A 14,810-nucleotide genomic window follows, 5' to 3' on the forward strand; every position below is an offset into this window, starting at 1 on the left:
GTATGGTATGACACGTGTGCACTTACACACATGCAGGCAATATGCTCATATACATAAAATGAAATTTTTAAAAAGTATCCTTCTTTTAAAATATGTCCTGTGCTGTGCTCTTTCCACATGTTTTTTTTTTTCCTTACCTTTTTCTTGGTACTTTCTCAACCCCTTACTAACAGGGTAATTCTAGCATGTTGAGAGCTCATAGTGAGTGACTTTCCCTATAGGGCAGTAAAGCTCATCCCCTCCCATTCCAACTTGTGCAGTGACTGATATCAGAGCAACAGAGCTTACTTGGAATACACTGGCAAGACAAGAGTGCTCAGTCATCTGCGATTTTGACATTCTTTATCTGATGCTCAAGGCTCCTGTGAGGAGCTCATTTTAGCTATTAAAAAAATACCACCTGGGGCTGGAGAGATGGCTCAGCAGTTAAGAGCACTTGCTGCTCTTGCAGAGGACCTGGGTTCAGTTCCCAGCACCCCCTTGGTGGCTTACAACTTTTATCTGTAATTCCAGTTCCAGGGGATTTGACGCCCTTTTCTGGCCTCCATGGGCATTACACCCACATGTTGCACATACATGCATGCAGTCATACACACAAAATAAAATTAAATTTTAAAAAAGAAAGTACCTCTTTAAAAAGAAGGTTAAGGGCTAGAGAGATGGCTTAGTGGTTAAGAGCACTGACTGCTCTTGCAGAAGACCTGGGTTCAATTCTCAGCACCCACATGGAGGCTGACAGTTATCCATAACACCACTTCTGGGGGAATTTGGTGCCCTCTTCTGCTCTCCGAGGGCAATTGCACTACATAGGTGCATTTACATGTATGCAGACAATATACTCATATACATATAAGATGAAATAAAAAATAAAATTATTTTGAAAAGAAAGAAGGGTAGCCAGGTGTACATGAGTCCCAGCTTAGCATTTGCTAAGTGTGTATTTTATTTCTGACCGGCACCCACACCCCTATTCTTTATTTCATCCATAAATTGTCTTTCTTTCACAGGATTGCCTTTTCAAGCTTACTCTTCTCGTAGTCTGATGTTAATCAGACTGCATATCCCTGATGTTGACCGCATTCTTAGTTTTTTCTGAAGTCCCATAGTTTATAGAATGTGGTATTGAATCTGAAGTGAAGTTCTCATAGCCTAAAAGCCTTGGGTCATGGCATTTTGCTCCGTGTCTGTTCTAAACATACAAACATAATCAACATGTGCTTCATACAAATAATATATTTACCTTATTGTGAGAATCCATTTGTTCAGTGTTTTTGTATCTGTTTCTGGTTTTGCTTTGTTTTGTTTTGCTTTTTTGAGGCAGGGTCTGGCTGTGTAGCCTAGGTCGGCTTCAAAGTCAGGTACCTCCTGCTTTATCCTCCTAAGTGCTCAGATTATAGACATGCATCATGCCTGACATCTTAGAAAACATTCTAGAAGGATAAGTTTATTGAACAACAATCCTGCAAACCTCCTTTATAGGAACATTTGTTGTTAATGTCTCTCCCCTCCCCTGAGCAGAGCAGCAGAGCATATACTCAGCAGAGCTTTGCATGGGGATGAGTCTAATGTTCTCATACTTTCAGAGAGCTTTTGTGTTCTCATTTGAACTACTTTATGATGAATCATCCCATCTCCCTGCTCTGTCATACGACCATACAGCTTTTTAATTAATCTCTGATTCAAGGGTCTCTTTTCTTTTTCTGCAGTGACCATCTATCTTTTGTAAGTTCTCTTAGAAATCTGTGTGTGACCTTGCCTAGTTTTATTTCCCTATTTCTTTTTTAAAAATTTGTTTTTATTGAATTTTTGTGTATTTCATACAGAACCTCTTAATCAAACTTAATCATCTTTATACCCCTGTCCCCACTGGCACCCTCCCATAGCCCCCCCATCCCACTGGAATTCATACACCCCTGTTTCTTGTCTTGCTGGTTGTTGTCTTCTTGGTGTAATGAATGCTCAGTGGGTTTTCCCCACAGGATATTGGGTTCCTTCCTCTCCAGAGACAGTCAGTGCTGAGTGATTTGGTGAGATGGAAAGAGATTCACAGCTTGTAAGAGGCAACAGATACATAGTTTTCCTACTTCACAACTGAATTCTGCTGTCACCTTTCCTCCACCCCCTTAGTCTGGTTGCTAATGCCTCCACCTCCCCATAGCCCAGAAGTGCAGGTATCTCATTCCCGCCCGCCCCATGTTCCCTATGTCCTGTGTCACTAGTCCCCATCACTCCCCTCCATGCCACATTCTCCATGCTGCTACTGGAACCATCTTCCTAAGACACATTACACCTGTACTTTAAACAGTTCCCTGGCCTATGTCATCCACAAGGTAGGGGCAAAGCTCCTTTCCAGGGTGGCATGGAAGAGCCTGCCCCTTCCTAGCATCCTGCCCGATCACTGCCATAATGTGGCAGAGCAGAATTCCCTGTGCTTCTCTGAAACACCATTCACAGTCTTGTGCTTTCGTTCACACTGTGCTCTTCAATAGAAACACCTCTGCTCTGGCCAAATCAAACACAGCCCAAACCTTCCTTCCTCACAGGCCTCATCAGTCTGGCCCAGGAAGCTAGAGGGGTACCCTGTGTAGTCAGTTGTGTTATGTAGTTATCACCTAGAAGTTCAAGGTTTTAGTTCTCTACATGCCTGAAATATTAGAATGTAAACTCCTTGACGGCAGGGACTGGTTGGTCTACACGCTGTTTCCCTCCTTTCTTCATGCACTGCCTAGGTGTCTGCCCTATGGCATAACAGGTGCTGCTGATCCAGAGATGAACGGGGCAGCTTTTGACCTGAGGGAACTCATGGTTTAGCAGAGGGGAAAGACAAGCAGATTGTAATTCAGGAAGCTCCTGTGACCAGCAGACAGAGTTCCAGATGTCACAAGACATCACATCAGGATCAAGTGATTCTGACCCTTTTGGGAGGCAGAGAATTCCCAGTTCTGTCCCTGTGCTATGAACAGTGAGCCAGATGCAGGGAGAGAACATGGCTCTGATCCCAGTACTTTTGAGGCAGGGGCAGAAGGATCAGGAGTTGGCGGCCTGCCTAGGCTATGAGAAACTGTCTGAAAAAGTAAATTCGATTTCTTCTTTGTGTTCCTTTCTTTTAAGACAGGGTCTCCCTGTAGCCCCAGCTGGCCCAGAACTCACTATGTAGACCAGGATGGCCTTGACCTCACCAAGATCTCTCTGCCTCTGCCTCCAAAGTGTTGGGATTAAAGGTATATGCCACCATGCCTGGCACCTCCTGAGTTCTTGATGCCCTCCCCTAGCACATATGTATGTGCTCTGTGAATTGAAGGACAGAATAGAGGAAGGATGATGCCAGTCAGGAAAGAAATTGCCAGTGGATCTACATGTCTGTGTGGAGTCTCTTGCCTCGGGAGAATAAGGAGGTTGGACTGGCAGTGACAACTAAGTCACCTTTTGTTGGGCTGGGAAGATAGCTCAGTTGGTAAAGTACTTGCCTCACAAGGATGAGGACCCGAGTTTTCTCCCCAGAAGCAACATACAAAGCTGGGCAGCAGGGTGTGGTGGTGTGCACTTGTGTAATCCCAACCCTGATGAGGAGGCAGAGAGAGGTAGACCCTGGGGGTTCACTGGCCTCCCAGCTTAGCCTACTCAGCAAATTCCAGGCCAGTAGGACATACTGCCTCACAAAAAGTAGGTGACGTTCCTTAGGAATGAAACCCAAGGATGTCCTCTGACCCCCACATATATGTGCTGAGTAGCCTTACACACATGTATCTATACACACACGTACAAACATACACACACACATACACACAAGTAATAAATCATCTTTATATCCTTCGAAGTTGTTGGATCACAGGAAGGGTGAGCCTGAAAGTGGCCCTTTATCATGGGGCTGCCCAGCATCGCATAGGACAGTGAACAGAGGAATCCATTGCATCCACTCTCACCAGATACAGTCCCCATGACAGAATCGATTCCAAGGTCAACTTAGTGTAACTGGATGCTTTCATTTTCTAGGAAGATGCCCTTCCCAGGAAGGACTGCCGCTCCTCTATGGAGTGGAGGTTCCCGTTTCCCCTCTGTATCTCCCCACAGATTGATGCCTGACCTAATAGGGTAGAGCAAATAGTCTGTGGTTTCCTGCTCTTTCTGCCTGCCTCCATGAGTGCATAGAGATCACGGCAGCTGAATGATTTATATCTGACCTTTCAGAGGAGCAGCAGAAGGCCCTGCAGTGTGTGGCCTGAATGCTCTGTTCTCTGTGTGATGAAGGACGTGTGCTCATTGGAGGCAGTGCTGACTCAGGCCTGCTGAGCATCTCCTCCTATGGAGCATCTCCTCCTACGGAGCATCTTCTCCTACTGAGCATCGCCTCCTTTGGAGCACCCCCCTGCAGACCTAGGTGCCCAAAGCAAACTGCACCTTGACATGACCACGCAACTGACATAATCATGCCTCCTCCAGATGTGTCACAGTGTTGGGGACAGGGAGCAGGGCATGTCTTGGAGAATCTGTTAGGAGATCAAGCTGAACACATTTTCTGTCTGTGTGTTAACTTGGTTTTGCATGTAGTTGTTTCTAGTCTTTGACTTACTTAGTCTAATCCCTTGGATTCTATTTTCCTAGCTCAAGCTAAAGTTTTCAAATTTGTGTTTGTCACTATATACTTTTAAATATCTTAATATTTTTTTATGTGTATGAGTGTATTGCCTGTGCGTGTGTAAGTGCATCCATGTTGTGCAGTGCCCTCGGAAGTAGAAGAAGGTGTCAGATCCCCTGGAACTGGAGTTACAGACTGTCGTTAGTTACTGTGTGGGTATTGGGATTTGAACCTGGGTCCTCTGCAAGAGCAGTCAACGCTTTTAACTGCTGAACCATCTCTCCAGCCCCAACCATAGACTTTTAATATGTGCTCTCAAGCATCGGGACCAGTGAGCCTATCTTAGGCATGAAATTAAAGATGTGGTGAATTTATTTTTATTTTAGAACAGGTTTTTGCTATGTGGTGTTTTGCTTTAAATATTTTTTTTAATTTTGTGTGTATGAGTATATGTATCATGCAATGTCTGAGGAGGTCAGAAGAGGGTGTTGAATCCTTTGGAACGAACTTACGGAGTTGCTAGCCATCATGTGGGTGCTGGGAACTCGACCTGGGTCCTCTTCATGAGCAGCCAGTGCTCTGAACTGCTGAGCCATCTCTCCAGCCCCCAATTTTGCTTTGTTGGCTGAGTTCCATGCAGCAAGGCATTGATGACTCTTTCTTTTGGTTTCCATAGCCACCATGCTTTTTTTTCTAATTCTTCAGTGGGGATCTTAATTGTGACCGTTCATTTTCCTAACACTGTCCCTTCAAGCCCAAGTTTGGAGGCTGCCCATTTCTCTGTAGCTGACGGTCGGTCATTCCTCAGCTGGACTTGAACCCATTAGTGACAGTATCCCCATCTTTCTGCATGGTCACACACCTGTCCCCCTCTCCTGCAGTGCTGCCTTTCTCTAAATCAAGATTCTACTTCCTCTAATAAAGAAGACACAGGAGAAAATGGAATTCCATTCTCCCTCTCAGTTTCTAGGTAAGGATGGAAGTTGGAAGGAGTAAGATTTTTTTAATTAAAAAATATTTTATTTATTATTACTTTTATTTTATGTGTATGAGTGTATTGCCTGCATGTATGTGAGAACGTAGCTGCCATGTGGGTGCTGGGAATCGAACCCGGGTCCTCTGCAAGACCAGTCAGTGCTCTTAATTGCTGAGCCATCTCGCCAGCCCCAGAAGGAATAAGGTTTAATGTACTTGGCACACAGAAAAAATTAATGGCAAATGGGAAGTAAAAATAAAAATGAACAATTCATTCATAAGTTTAGTATAATTTGTTTAGGAGGGAAGAAACTCACTGAGCTTCTTAAAAGAGATCCGAAACACATTTCTCTTTGGTTTACTTAGAACAGTGTCTGAGGTAGAGCGTTCATACAGTAAATTCTTCTGTTACGTTCAGCTAAATGAAAGGATTATTTTGAACGTACATTAGTTTTTTTTTTAATGAGAAATTCATCCAAATTTTTATAGACTTTGTTTTAAGAGTATTCTTATTACATTTATTATTATTTGTGTGTGTGTGTGTGTGTGTGTGTGTGTGTGTGTTTCTCTGTGTATGTGTGTGTGTATGTGTGGACACACATGTGCCACAGCTCCTATGTGGAGGTCAGAGGACAACTTGCAGGAGTTGGTTCTTTCCTACTCTGTGGGTCCCAGGGATGGAACTCAGATCCTCAGACTTAGTGGCAAGTCTCTTTACCTATTGACTCATCTCGCCAGTCCAGACTAGTTTGTTTGACTTGCTCATTCTTACCCTGTTCTCTTTAGTGGATGTAGACTCTAAGACAGTGATCACCCAGAACTTTCATTGTGATTACACAGGAAATATGGTCATCCTAGGTTGGAAAGTTGGTATACTTAAATAAAATAATAGCTTTCTGTGGTGTATTGGTGATCTCTAGGACCCCTCATGTGTTAATGACTCACCCAGAGGACTCACAGGACTCAGGATACAGCTATACTGTGTGGTTTATTCCAGCAAAGGGATGCAAAGCAGAATGAACAAAGGGAAAGCCAGGTGGGACCAGGTGTGGGTTCCCAAGGGTGTCCCCAGCAGAGTCACATAGGACACCCTTCCTTCCTTTCCTCAGAGATGAGATAGCATGAAGGAAATGTTACCAATTGTGGTATCTTTTCAGAGGGCCCTGGGCTGGTTCTGCAGGGGCCCAGAACTGCCTTGCACACACCCACTTTCTAGACTCCTAGGCAAAATACAGGTGTCTATGAGCCACTGTGTGTTCAGCGTTCGGATCCCTGAAACCCTCTACCAGTCTGTCTGTGGTAAGCACACCTGCAGTCTGAGCCTCCCACCCAGCCAGGGGTCCACCTGGTGCACCAGCCTTTAGAAAGGCAGCAGCCAGGGCAGCTGAGTCCACTCTTTAATACATGCGCCATGCATTCCTAGACCACTTTCAGTTCTGGCATTGTATCTTATACCTCGGATTTTATTTGCTGTCATGTATTTTCTGAAGTCCTCGTTTCTAAAGCAAGTTTGCCTGTTTCCTTGCTGATTTGGAGGCTCTGGGAGGCTGGGTCAGGCCATGTTTGCCTTCTTTTCACACAGGTCAGAGTGGTAGCGCCTTGTGGGTAATGGGCCAAGGAGGTAAGCTCTCTTCTGTAGTTACAAGGGGATTTTTTTTTACAGAAAATTCCTGACAGAAGGCCTTCTCCTCAAGAATATGATGAAGATACTCATATAATAGACAGACTGACACACACTGCGACCTGAAGAAGGGTTCTGAGAGGGTTCATCATGGCAGGATGCTAAGGGCCTGTTGCAGAGGGACGTGGGCTGGGAGGGAGCTGTCTCTGCATCTCAACCTCCCATCCTACAAGGCTTTGTAGTCCATGTTTTCAGGAGCACTCTGTTCTTTGTTTCCTCTTCACTGTGGATGTCTCTGAAATGTGCCACTGGGTGAACACCAGCACCCAGAGTAAACAGAAGCCATCTCTGTCACAGTAAACAAGATAGAGGTGTGTTAGGGATTCTTCACAGGTCTGTACTTAACATGAATGACTTTCATAATAAATTGGCGTTTTTGACCCAGTAAATGTGAATTGATCATTTTTGTTTGTCATTACTATGATTTTTTAAGTTTTTTATGTTTTTGCCAAGATACACGTTGCTTGGTATGTGCGGATAATTTTAGCTGTGAACTAGACTAAGAGCTTTCTTTGGGGGAATGAAAACATAGGGGAGAAACCCCAGTGTGTGTAGAAGGTCTGCCATGAAACACCACAGTAGAGAGCCGTGGCAGAGCATTTCACAGAAGACCTGAAGAAATCTGGGTTGACTCCTCCTTCCTCCTTCCTCCTTCCTCCTTCCTTCCCCGCCTCCCTCCCTTCCCTTTCCTGTTTTTCCTTCCCGCCTTCCTTTCCTTTTTTCCTCCCTTCTTCCCTTCTCCTTCCCTCCCTCCTTTCCTTCCATCCTTCCCTCTTTCCTTCCTCCCCCTCCCTCCCTACCCCTTCCCTCCCTCTCTCCCTCTCTCTTCATGAAGGGCCTGATAAGAGTAGTGGTCAGCAATAGCAAATAAAGCCCCACAAAGTGATCATGCCAGGGCTGGAGAGATGATGGCTCAGCAATTAAGACCACTGGCTGCTCTTGCAGAGGACCCAGATTCGATTCCTAGCACCCACATGACAGCTAACCATCCATAGCTCCAGTTCCAGGGGCTCCTACGCCCTCTTCTGACCTCTGTGGACATTGTACAGTGCAGGTGCACTTATATACATCTAGGCAATACACTCATACAAATAAAATAGAACTAATAAATACTTTTTGAAAAAAGTGATCCTACTGTGTTGGGACTTGTAGTGAAGGGACATTGACAAAAATAAGAAATGTAAGTAAACTGTGAAGCAGCAAGATTCAGGGACCGCTAACAATTGTAACGATTTCGAGTCCTTGCTTGACTTTCAGCTTCCTACCATTAGCCTTTATTATGATGCCAGTGCACATGTGATTACTGGGTTTTGACTGCTTCTTTCCCCTTCTCTTTATAGCCTACATAAAAGGGGGGTGGATCCTTAGGAAGGCCTGGAAGATTTACAATAAGTGCTATGTGGACATCAACGCCCTCCAGGAGCTGTATCAGAAGAAGCTGACTGAAGAGCCCTTGACTTCTGACGCTGCAAATGATAATCACATTGTGGCTGAAGGGGTGACTGAGGAATCCCTAAACAGACTGAAGGGTGCTGTTAGCTTTGGATATGGCCTTTTTCACCTTTGCATATCCATGGTGCCCCCAAACCTGCTCAAAATCATCAACCTGCTGGGGTTTCCTGGAGACCGCCTGCAGGGGCTTTCTTCACTGACGTATGCAAGCGAAAGTAAGGACATGAAGGCCCCTTTAGCTACGTGAGTAGCTATATTGCAATGCTTTGGTAGATAATGTAGTGTTGAAAGTAAGTAAACAACAGTCAAACTTTTAAAAACTTCAGGAAAATTGTTGCTTGATACAGTGCTGTACCTTTTAATGGCAATGCCAAGGAATGCGCTCTGTGCTGGCGTCTAATGAACAGCCTTGGGTGTCATCCTCAGAGACAGGGTCTCATTGGCCTGGTGCTCACCAAGTGGACTAGGCTAGCTAGCCAGTAAGCCTCAGGAATCCAGCTGTCTCTACCTCCTGGTGCTGATTACAAGCACACACTATCACATCTGTCTTTTTATGTGAGTTCTGGGAGTCAAAATCAGGTCCTCAAGTTAAGCACTTTACCAACTGAATCATCTTCCCTAGCCCCTGAATCTGACCTATCGTCCACCATCTAGTGATTCATAAGTAGTTTTGTGACCTTGCCCACGGTTGCTGAGAGTCACAGTTCTGATCTTTTTGGACTTACATTTGATAGGCCTTGTCAATGGCTCTGAATTTTTTTTTTCCTTACAAAGAATCCAAATGTTGGGTAATTTTCCTTGATGACTCTAGTTGTTCAGTTTGTTTAGAATGTGTAATTTGGATATCTTGTGGTATGTCATTATATTGAGTCAAGAAATTAGTTAAAAATTATGTGATTTAAAAATTTCAAATCTGGAAAATACCTACAATTTGTAATTTGAGCTATCTTACAGATAGCAAATGATCTTTGTCTGACATGACACCTCTTACCAGAATGTCCCCCAATTATATTAAATCACACAAGACCTTAGTGTGATGTAGATCTTTACATGTCAATACTGAAGAATAGAGTTATATAAAAATCATGAAATTTTCATTTGATAAACAGATGTATATCCCAGACTCATTAAATGACACAAAGAATGGCCCCTTATTAATTAATATTATTATCAGGTTTGTAACTTGGAAACATTTCTAGCTAGTAGCTTAGCATCGTTTTGTGTCTATCTCTGAAAAAGGAGTGAATGGAATTAATATTGTAAATCATTGTGTTCTCAATAAGAGGATTGAATTTATGAACACACTAGGCATAGCATTCATTCACATAGAAATATTTTCTGTGCTGATTAAACATTTGTATATGTTCATCAAAGCAAGCCTCAGCGACTGCTCTGATTACTTAGTTTAGCATGATATTTTTATTTAATGAACTTGAAGTTAGAGAATTTAAGTAATTTATGTGTTTGTTTTTTGAGCATCTTCAAAGGCTGGGAAAAGGGCCTTTAACCTGTTCCCCTCAGTTATTTTTAACTCATATATAATTGAAGACTGTGGGTTTTACATTAAATCTGGATTTTGAGGCTTATAAACCCTAACTTTATTATTATTATTATCATCATCATCATCATCATCATCATTATTGATAGGGTCTCATTATATAACCTTAGCTGGCCTGGAAATCTTTATATAAACAGGGTTGGCCTCGAACTCACAGTGATCTGCCTGTCTCTGCCTCCCGACTGCTGGGTTTAAAGGCGTATGCCACCATACCTGGCCTGTACTCTTAACTTTATGAGCACAGTGAGAGTCACATTTTTCTTTTTCAAAATGTAAATCTTTGATTACAAGCGGACCATGTATCTGTTGTGACTAGTTGTCTCCAGTTCATGAACTGCTGAGTGTGTAGAATCCAGAGCTTTCTCCTGCTCACTGTCTTCAGCAATCCAGCCAGAGGCTTCAGGAAAGCCCAAGGCTTCTGTGGTATTATTCTTGCATCTGTTGATTTAAACCTTGTGCTAAAGTAGTGGTTTTCCAGATATTGACAAAATTAAGATGGGAAACATGCTCTGATTTTACTTCTTGGAAAATTGTATAGCAAATCTCTTAGAAAGGATGTGTATTAGAAGAGCACATACTGACTTATTTTATTTGAAAACAGAGCCAAGTCAGCAAACTCTCCTGCTCAAGCTTTCTCTCTGTCTCCCTGCAGATTAGCTCTACTGTGGTACCACACCGTAGTCCGCCCATTTTTTGCGTTGGATGGCAGTGATAACAAAGCAGGCCTGGATGAAGCTAAGGAAATTCTTCTCAAAAAAGAAGCTGCTTATCCAAACTCCTCCCTCTTTATGTTTTTCAAGGGACGGATCCAGCGATTAGAGGTATGGCCCCTTCCTTGTCTTCTTAAAGTAAGCTTTTGATGATTGCATCTGATTTCTGCTTGGAAGCTGTTGTCCATGAGCCAGAACGCTATTGGCCCAAGACACTGTGTCCCTGTGTTCTCCATTATATCACTGCTGAAGACTCTCCCAGAAACCAAGGATATTAGTCAGTTTACCTTCTGCTCTGGGGACATGGGCAAAACCTGGGATTGGAGTCCACATTGCTAGAGACAGAGAGGTCAGCTTAAAGCTCAAGGGTAGTATTACATCTCTTAGGTGAAGGACATAAAATAGTATCTTTCCTTCTCTGAGTTAGTAATAGTCTGCTAACCTCTGGTCTCAGCTAATGATTTATACAAGGACAGTATTAATTTTGAAATGATAATTGATTTTTCCATGTGTTCGTCTGCTTGGTTTGGCCAGGTGTGTACCAAGCACTCTTCACACTCAGTCCTCTCCAGTCCTCAGAGCACTCCTGCGTTTAGTTACAAAACTGTTCTCTTTAGGTTATAGGAAAAGAAAACCAGGGATTCAAGACGGCTTCTGGTAGCTTCCTGAGCTTCCCCAGAAGTGAGCTCAGGCTCTCTCCCTCCAAACCCAGACCATGCCCTGGCAGTGAAGGGTCCCTCTTCTTTGCATCTATTTATCTTCTGGTTCAGAGGATTTGTGGGAAAATGAAAAGAGGAGAGGTTGTGTAGGTACATGAAAGGAAGTGGTTGTGATGCTGCAAGAGCTACACGTCTTCTTACCAAAGTTGTCAGGAAATCTTTTGGAAACTTTAATACCACCTGTCCTCCAGTTAAGAAAGCTTTCTACCAGAAGTCAGTCCCCAGCCCACCCCAGGAGGACAGTGGGAGATTTTTTGCTGAGTAGTACTTTTATGGACGTAGGAATGGCTTGCTTTTCTCTTTTTCCTGGTTTGGTTTTGTTTTTGGTAGTGTATAGTGTAGTATGTGTTCTTCTCCAAATCATTTAATTTCCTTCATGGAGTGGTCCCTTAAATAAAGAAGACTACAGAATAGTTCTCTAATTTTAATTCTCCCTGTACTGAAGATATTTAACTTTGTTTGCTCTCTTAAAATTTTTAAGTTCTTATTATTCTGTGCCTGTACGTATGTGTGTGTGTGCACACGTGTGCCATGAAGCATGTGTGGAGGTCAGAGAACAGCTTTGTGAAGTTGTCTTCCCTTCCACTTTGAGAGGTTCTGGAGGTAGTCAGGATACCAGGCTTGCACACCTAGTCTTTTTTAAAAAAAATCTTTCTGCTTTATTTTTATCTTATGTGTATGTGTGTATTGTATGCATGTATGGAAGTGCACCTATGCCGTGCAATGTCCGTGGAGGACAGAAAAGGGCATTGGATGCCCTGGAACGGGAGTTACAGATGGTTGTTAGCCTCCATGTGGGTGCTGGGAATCAAACCCAGGTCTTCTGCAAGAACAGCCAGTGCTTTTAACCGCTGAGCCAACTCTCCAGCCCAGACACCAAGTTTTTTTATATACTGCCATCTTGCCATTTGTTTGAATCTGCTGCTATAACATGTTTTTTTGCCTGTAGTGCTGGAGTTGAACCCAGGGCATTCACATGCTAAGCAAGTGCCCTGCTACTCCGCTACAGCCCCTGCTCACTCTGCAATCTTAAATCTCTAAGCTCTGGAAGTTACATATATATGAAGTATATTTTAGACATTTCTGTGTAGCCCAGATTTGCCTGGAGCTCATTATGTAGACCAGGTAAACTCTTAACTCACATCAGTCCTCTTGCCTCAGCCACCTGAGTGTTAGGGTTACAGGCAAAAATGATGATACCCAGTTTTGAGATTACTCTAATAGTTCATATTCAGAGCTTACCGGAATATGATTACTTGCACCATGTTCAAGTTATTTTTCATCTCATTATGTTGAAACTTCTTTGCACTCAAGCTGTGAGCTTTGGGTTATATTTCTCCTGAGCGGGGTGTGGTGGCACACAGCACTTGGGAGGCAAAGGCAGGTGGATCTCTGAGTTCAGCCTGGTCTGCATAGTGAGTCCCAGGACAGCCCGGGCTACAGGGAGACTCTGTCTCAAAAAGACCCCCCCCCCGCCAAAAAAAAAAAAAAGACCAAAAAATGTGGTTCTGATTCATCTCTTGTGCAGTCAGGGCTATTGTTATGACTACTTGTAGGGAAAAATGTTCAGGTTATTAAAGTTCCCATATTCCCTTGGGTTTGTTCTGGGTTGGGGGAGACTGTAAAAAGAAATTTTAAATTGGGCAAGCCTGCTCACTCCAGGGACAGTTGTCTGGTTTCCTAGAGTCTCCCTTTTTTTCTGGTGCAGCAAATTGAACTTCGGGCCTCGTGCTTGCAGGTGCGTGCTCGACCCTGAGCTGTATTCCCAGCCCTAAACCTCTGAATAGCTTTGAACATCACAACACAGTGAGCATTCCTAATTCAAAAAACCAAAGTCCAGATGTTCTGAAATTTGAAACTTTCTGAGTACCAGCATGAGGCTCCAAGTGGAAAATACTACACGCCTGACCTCATGGGACCTGGTACAATGAAAACTCAGGGATGCTAAATTTACTATGTAAGTTATATTTTGAAGACTGGAGAGATAGCTCAGCGGTTAAGAACATTAATGCTTTTGCTTAATGCTTAATGCTTAAGAGGACTGGAGTTTGGGTCCCAGCACCCACATGGTGGCTCACAACCACTGGTATCTCCAGCTCTAGGGGATCTGACACCCTCTTCTGGCCTCTGCAGGTATTTTGTGTATACATACATGCAGATACACACATATACACATAAATAAAAATTTTAAAACCCATGAAAAGTAATTGTTCTGTTTAGGTGATGTGTATGAGGTATATATGAAACATAAATGATGGGGCTGGAGAGATGGTCCAGCAGTTAAAAGCACTGGCTGCTCCTGCAGAAGACCTGGCTTTGGTTCCTAGCACCCACATAGCAGCTAACAAGGGTCTTAACTCCAGTTCCAGAGGATTTAACCCCTCTTCTGACCTCCATAGGTGTTGCATGATATGGGTGTACTTATAGACATGCAGGCAATACACTTGTACACATAAATTTTTTTAATTAAAAATGAGGGGCTGGAGAGATGGCTCAGTGGTTAAAAGCACAGACTGCTCTTGCAGAGGACCCAGGTTTGAGTCCCAGCACCCACATGGTTCCTTAATTCCAGTTCCATGGGAATCTGAAGCCCTCTTCTGACCTCCATGGCATTGCATGACGTGGGTGCACTCACATACATGCAGGCAATACACCCATACACATAAAAGAATAAAAATAATAAATATAATATTTTTAAAAAATAATTTTGGGGATGTTCTGTGTGATATACACACAAAAAATCATATTAAAATGAGTCATATTTGAGGAGGAAACATAAAAATTTACATCGTGTTAATTAGTAGAAGTGATAAACATTACCATTGAAATTTACCCAATGACTTTATATCCATACACAGGTGGCTAAGGATCCAAGTGCGACTGACCATGACTAGTGATAATCAGATACATACAGATTAGAGACGCATATGCCAACATCTAAGTGTTATTAGCAAAAACAATGTCTTTCTGTAAGAAATGGTATATTTTAAAACGAAATGGAGATCTTTTTTAAAGGTTAAAAACTCATTCAATTTTATGTCTTACAGGGCACGCCTGTAGTCCCAGCACTTGGGAGGCAGAGACAGGCAGATCTCTGTAAGTTCAAGGCCAGCCTGGTCTACATAGTGAGTTCCAGGAT

General features: G+C 43.2%; 1 protein-coding gene across 2 annotated transcripts in view; it reads left to right on the plus strand.

The window, feature by feature from the left end:
- The window catches only part of Ttc39c (tetratricopeptide repeat domain 39C), a 109,000-nt gene that overhangs the window by 53,989 nt on the left and 40,201 nt on the right, over positions 1 to 14,810 (plus strand). For both annotated transcript variants that reach the window (XM_008847618.2, XM_029570694.1), the window contains 2 exons: positions 8,573 to 8,927; positions 10,895 to 11,063. In XM_008847618.2, coding sequence (XP_008845840.1) covers positions 8,573 to 8,927; positions 10,895 to 11,063 — 524 coding nt within the window. The remainder of the gene's footprint in view (positions 1 to 8,572; positions 8,928 to 10,894; positions 11,064 to 14,810) is intronic.

Source organism: Nannospalax galili, unplaced genomic scaffold (genome assembly GCF_000622305.1).
Source record: "Nannospalax galili isolate Female #2095 unplaced genomic scaffold, S.galili_v1.0 scaffold162, whole genome shotgun sequence".
NCBI lineage: Eukaryota > Metazoa > Chordata > Mammalia > Rodentia > Spalacidae > Nannospalax > Nannospalax galili.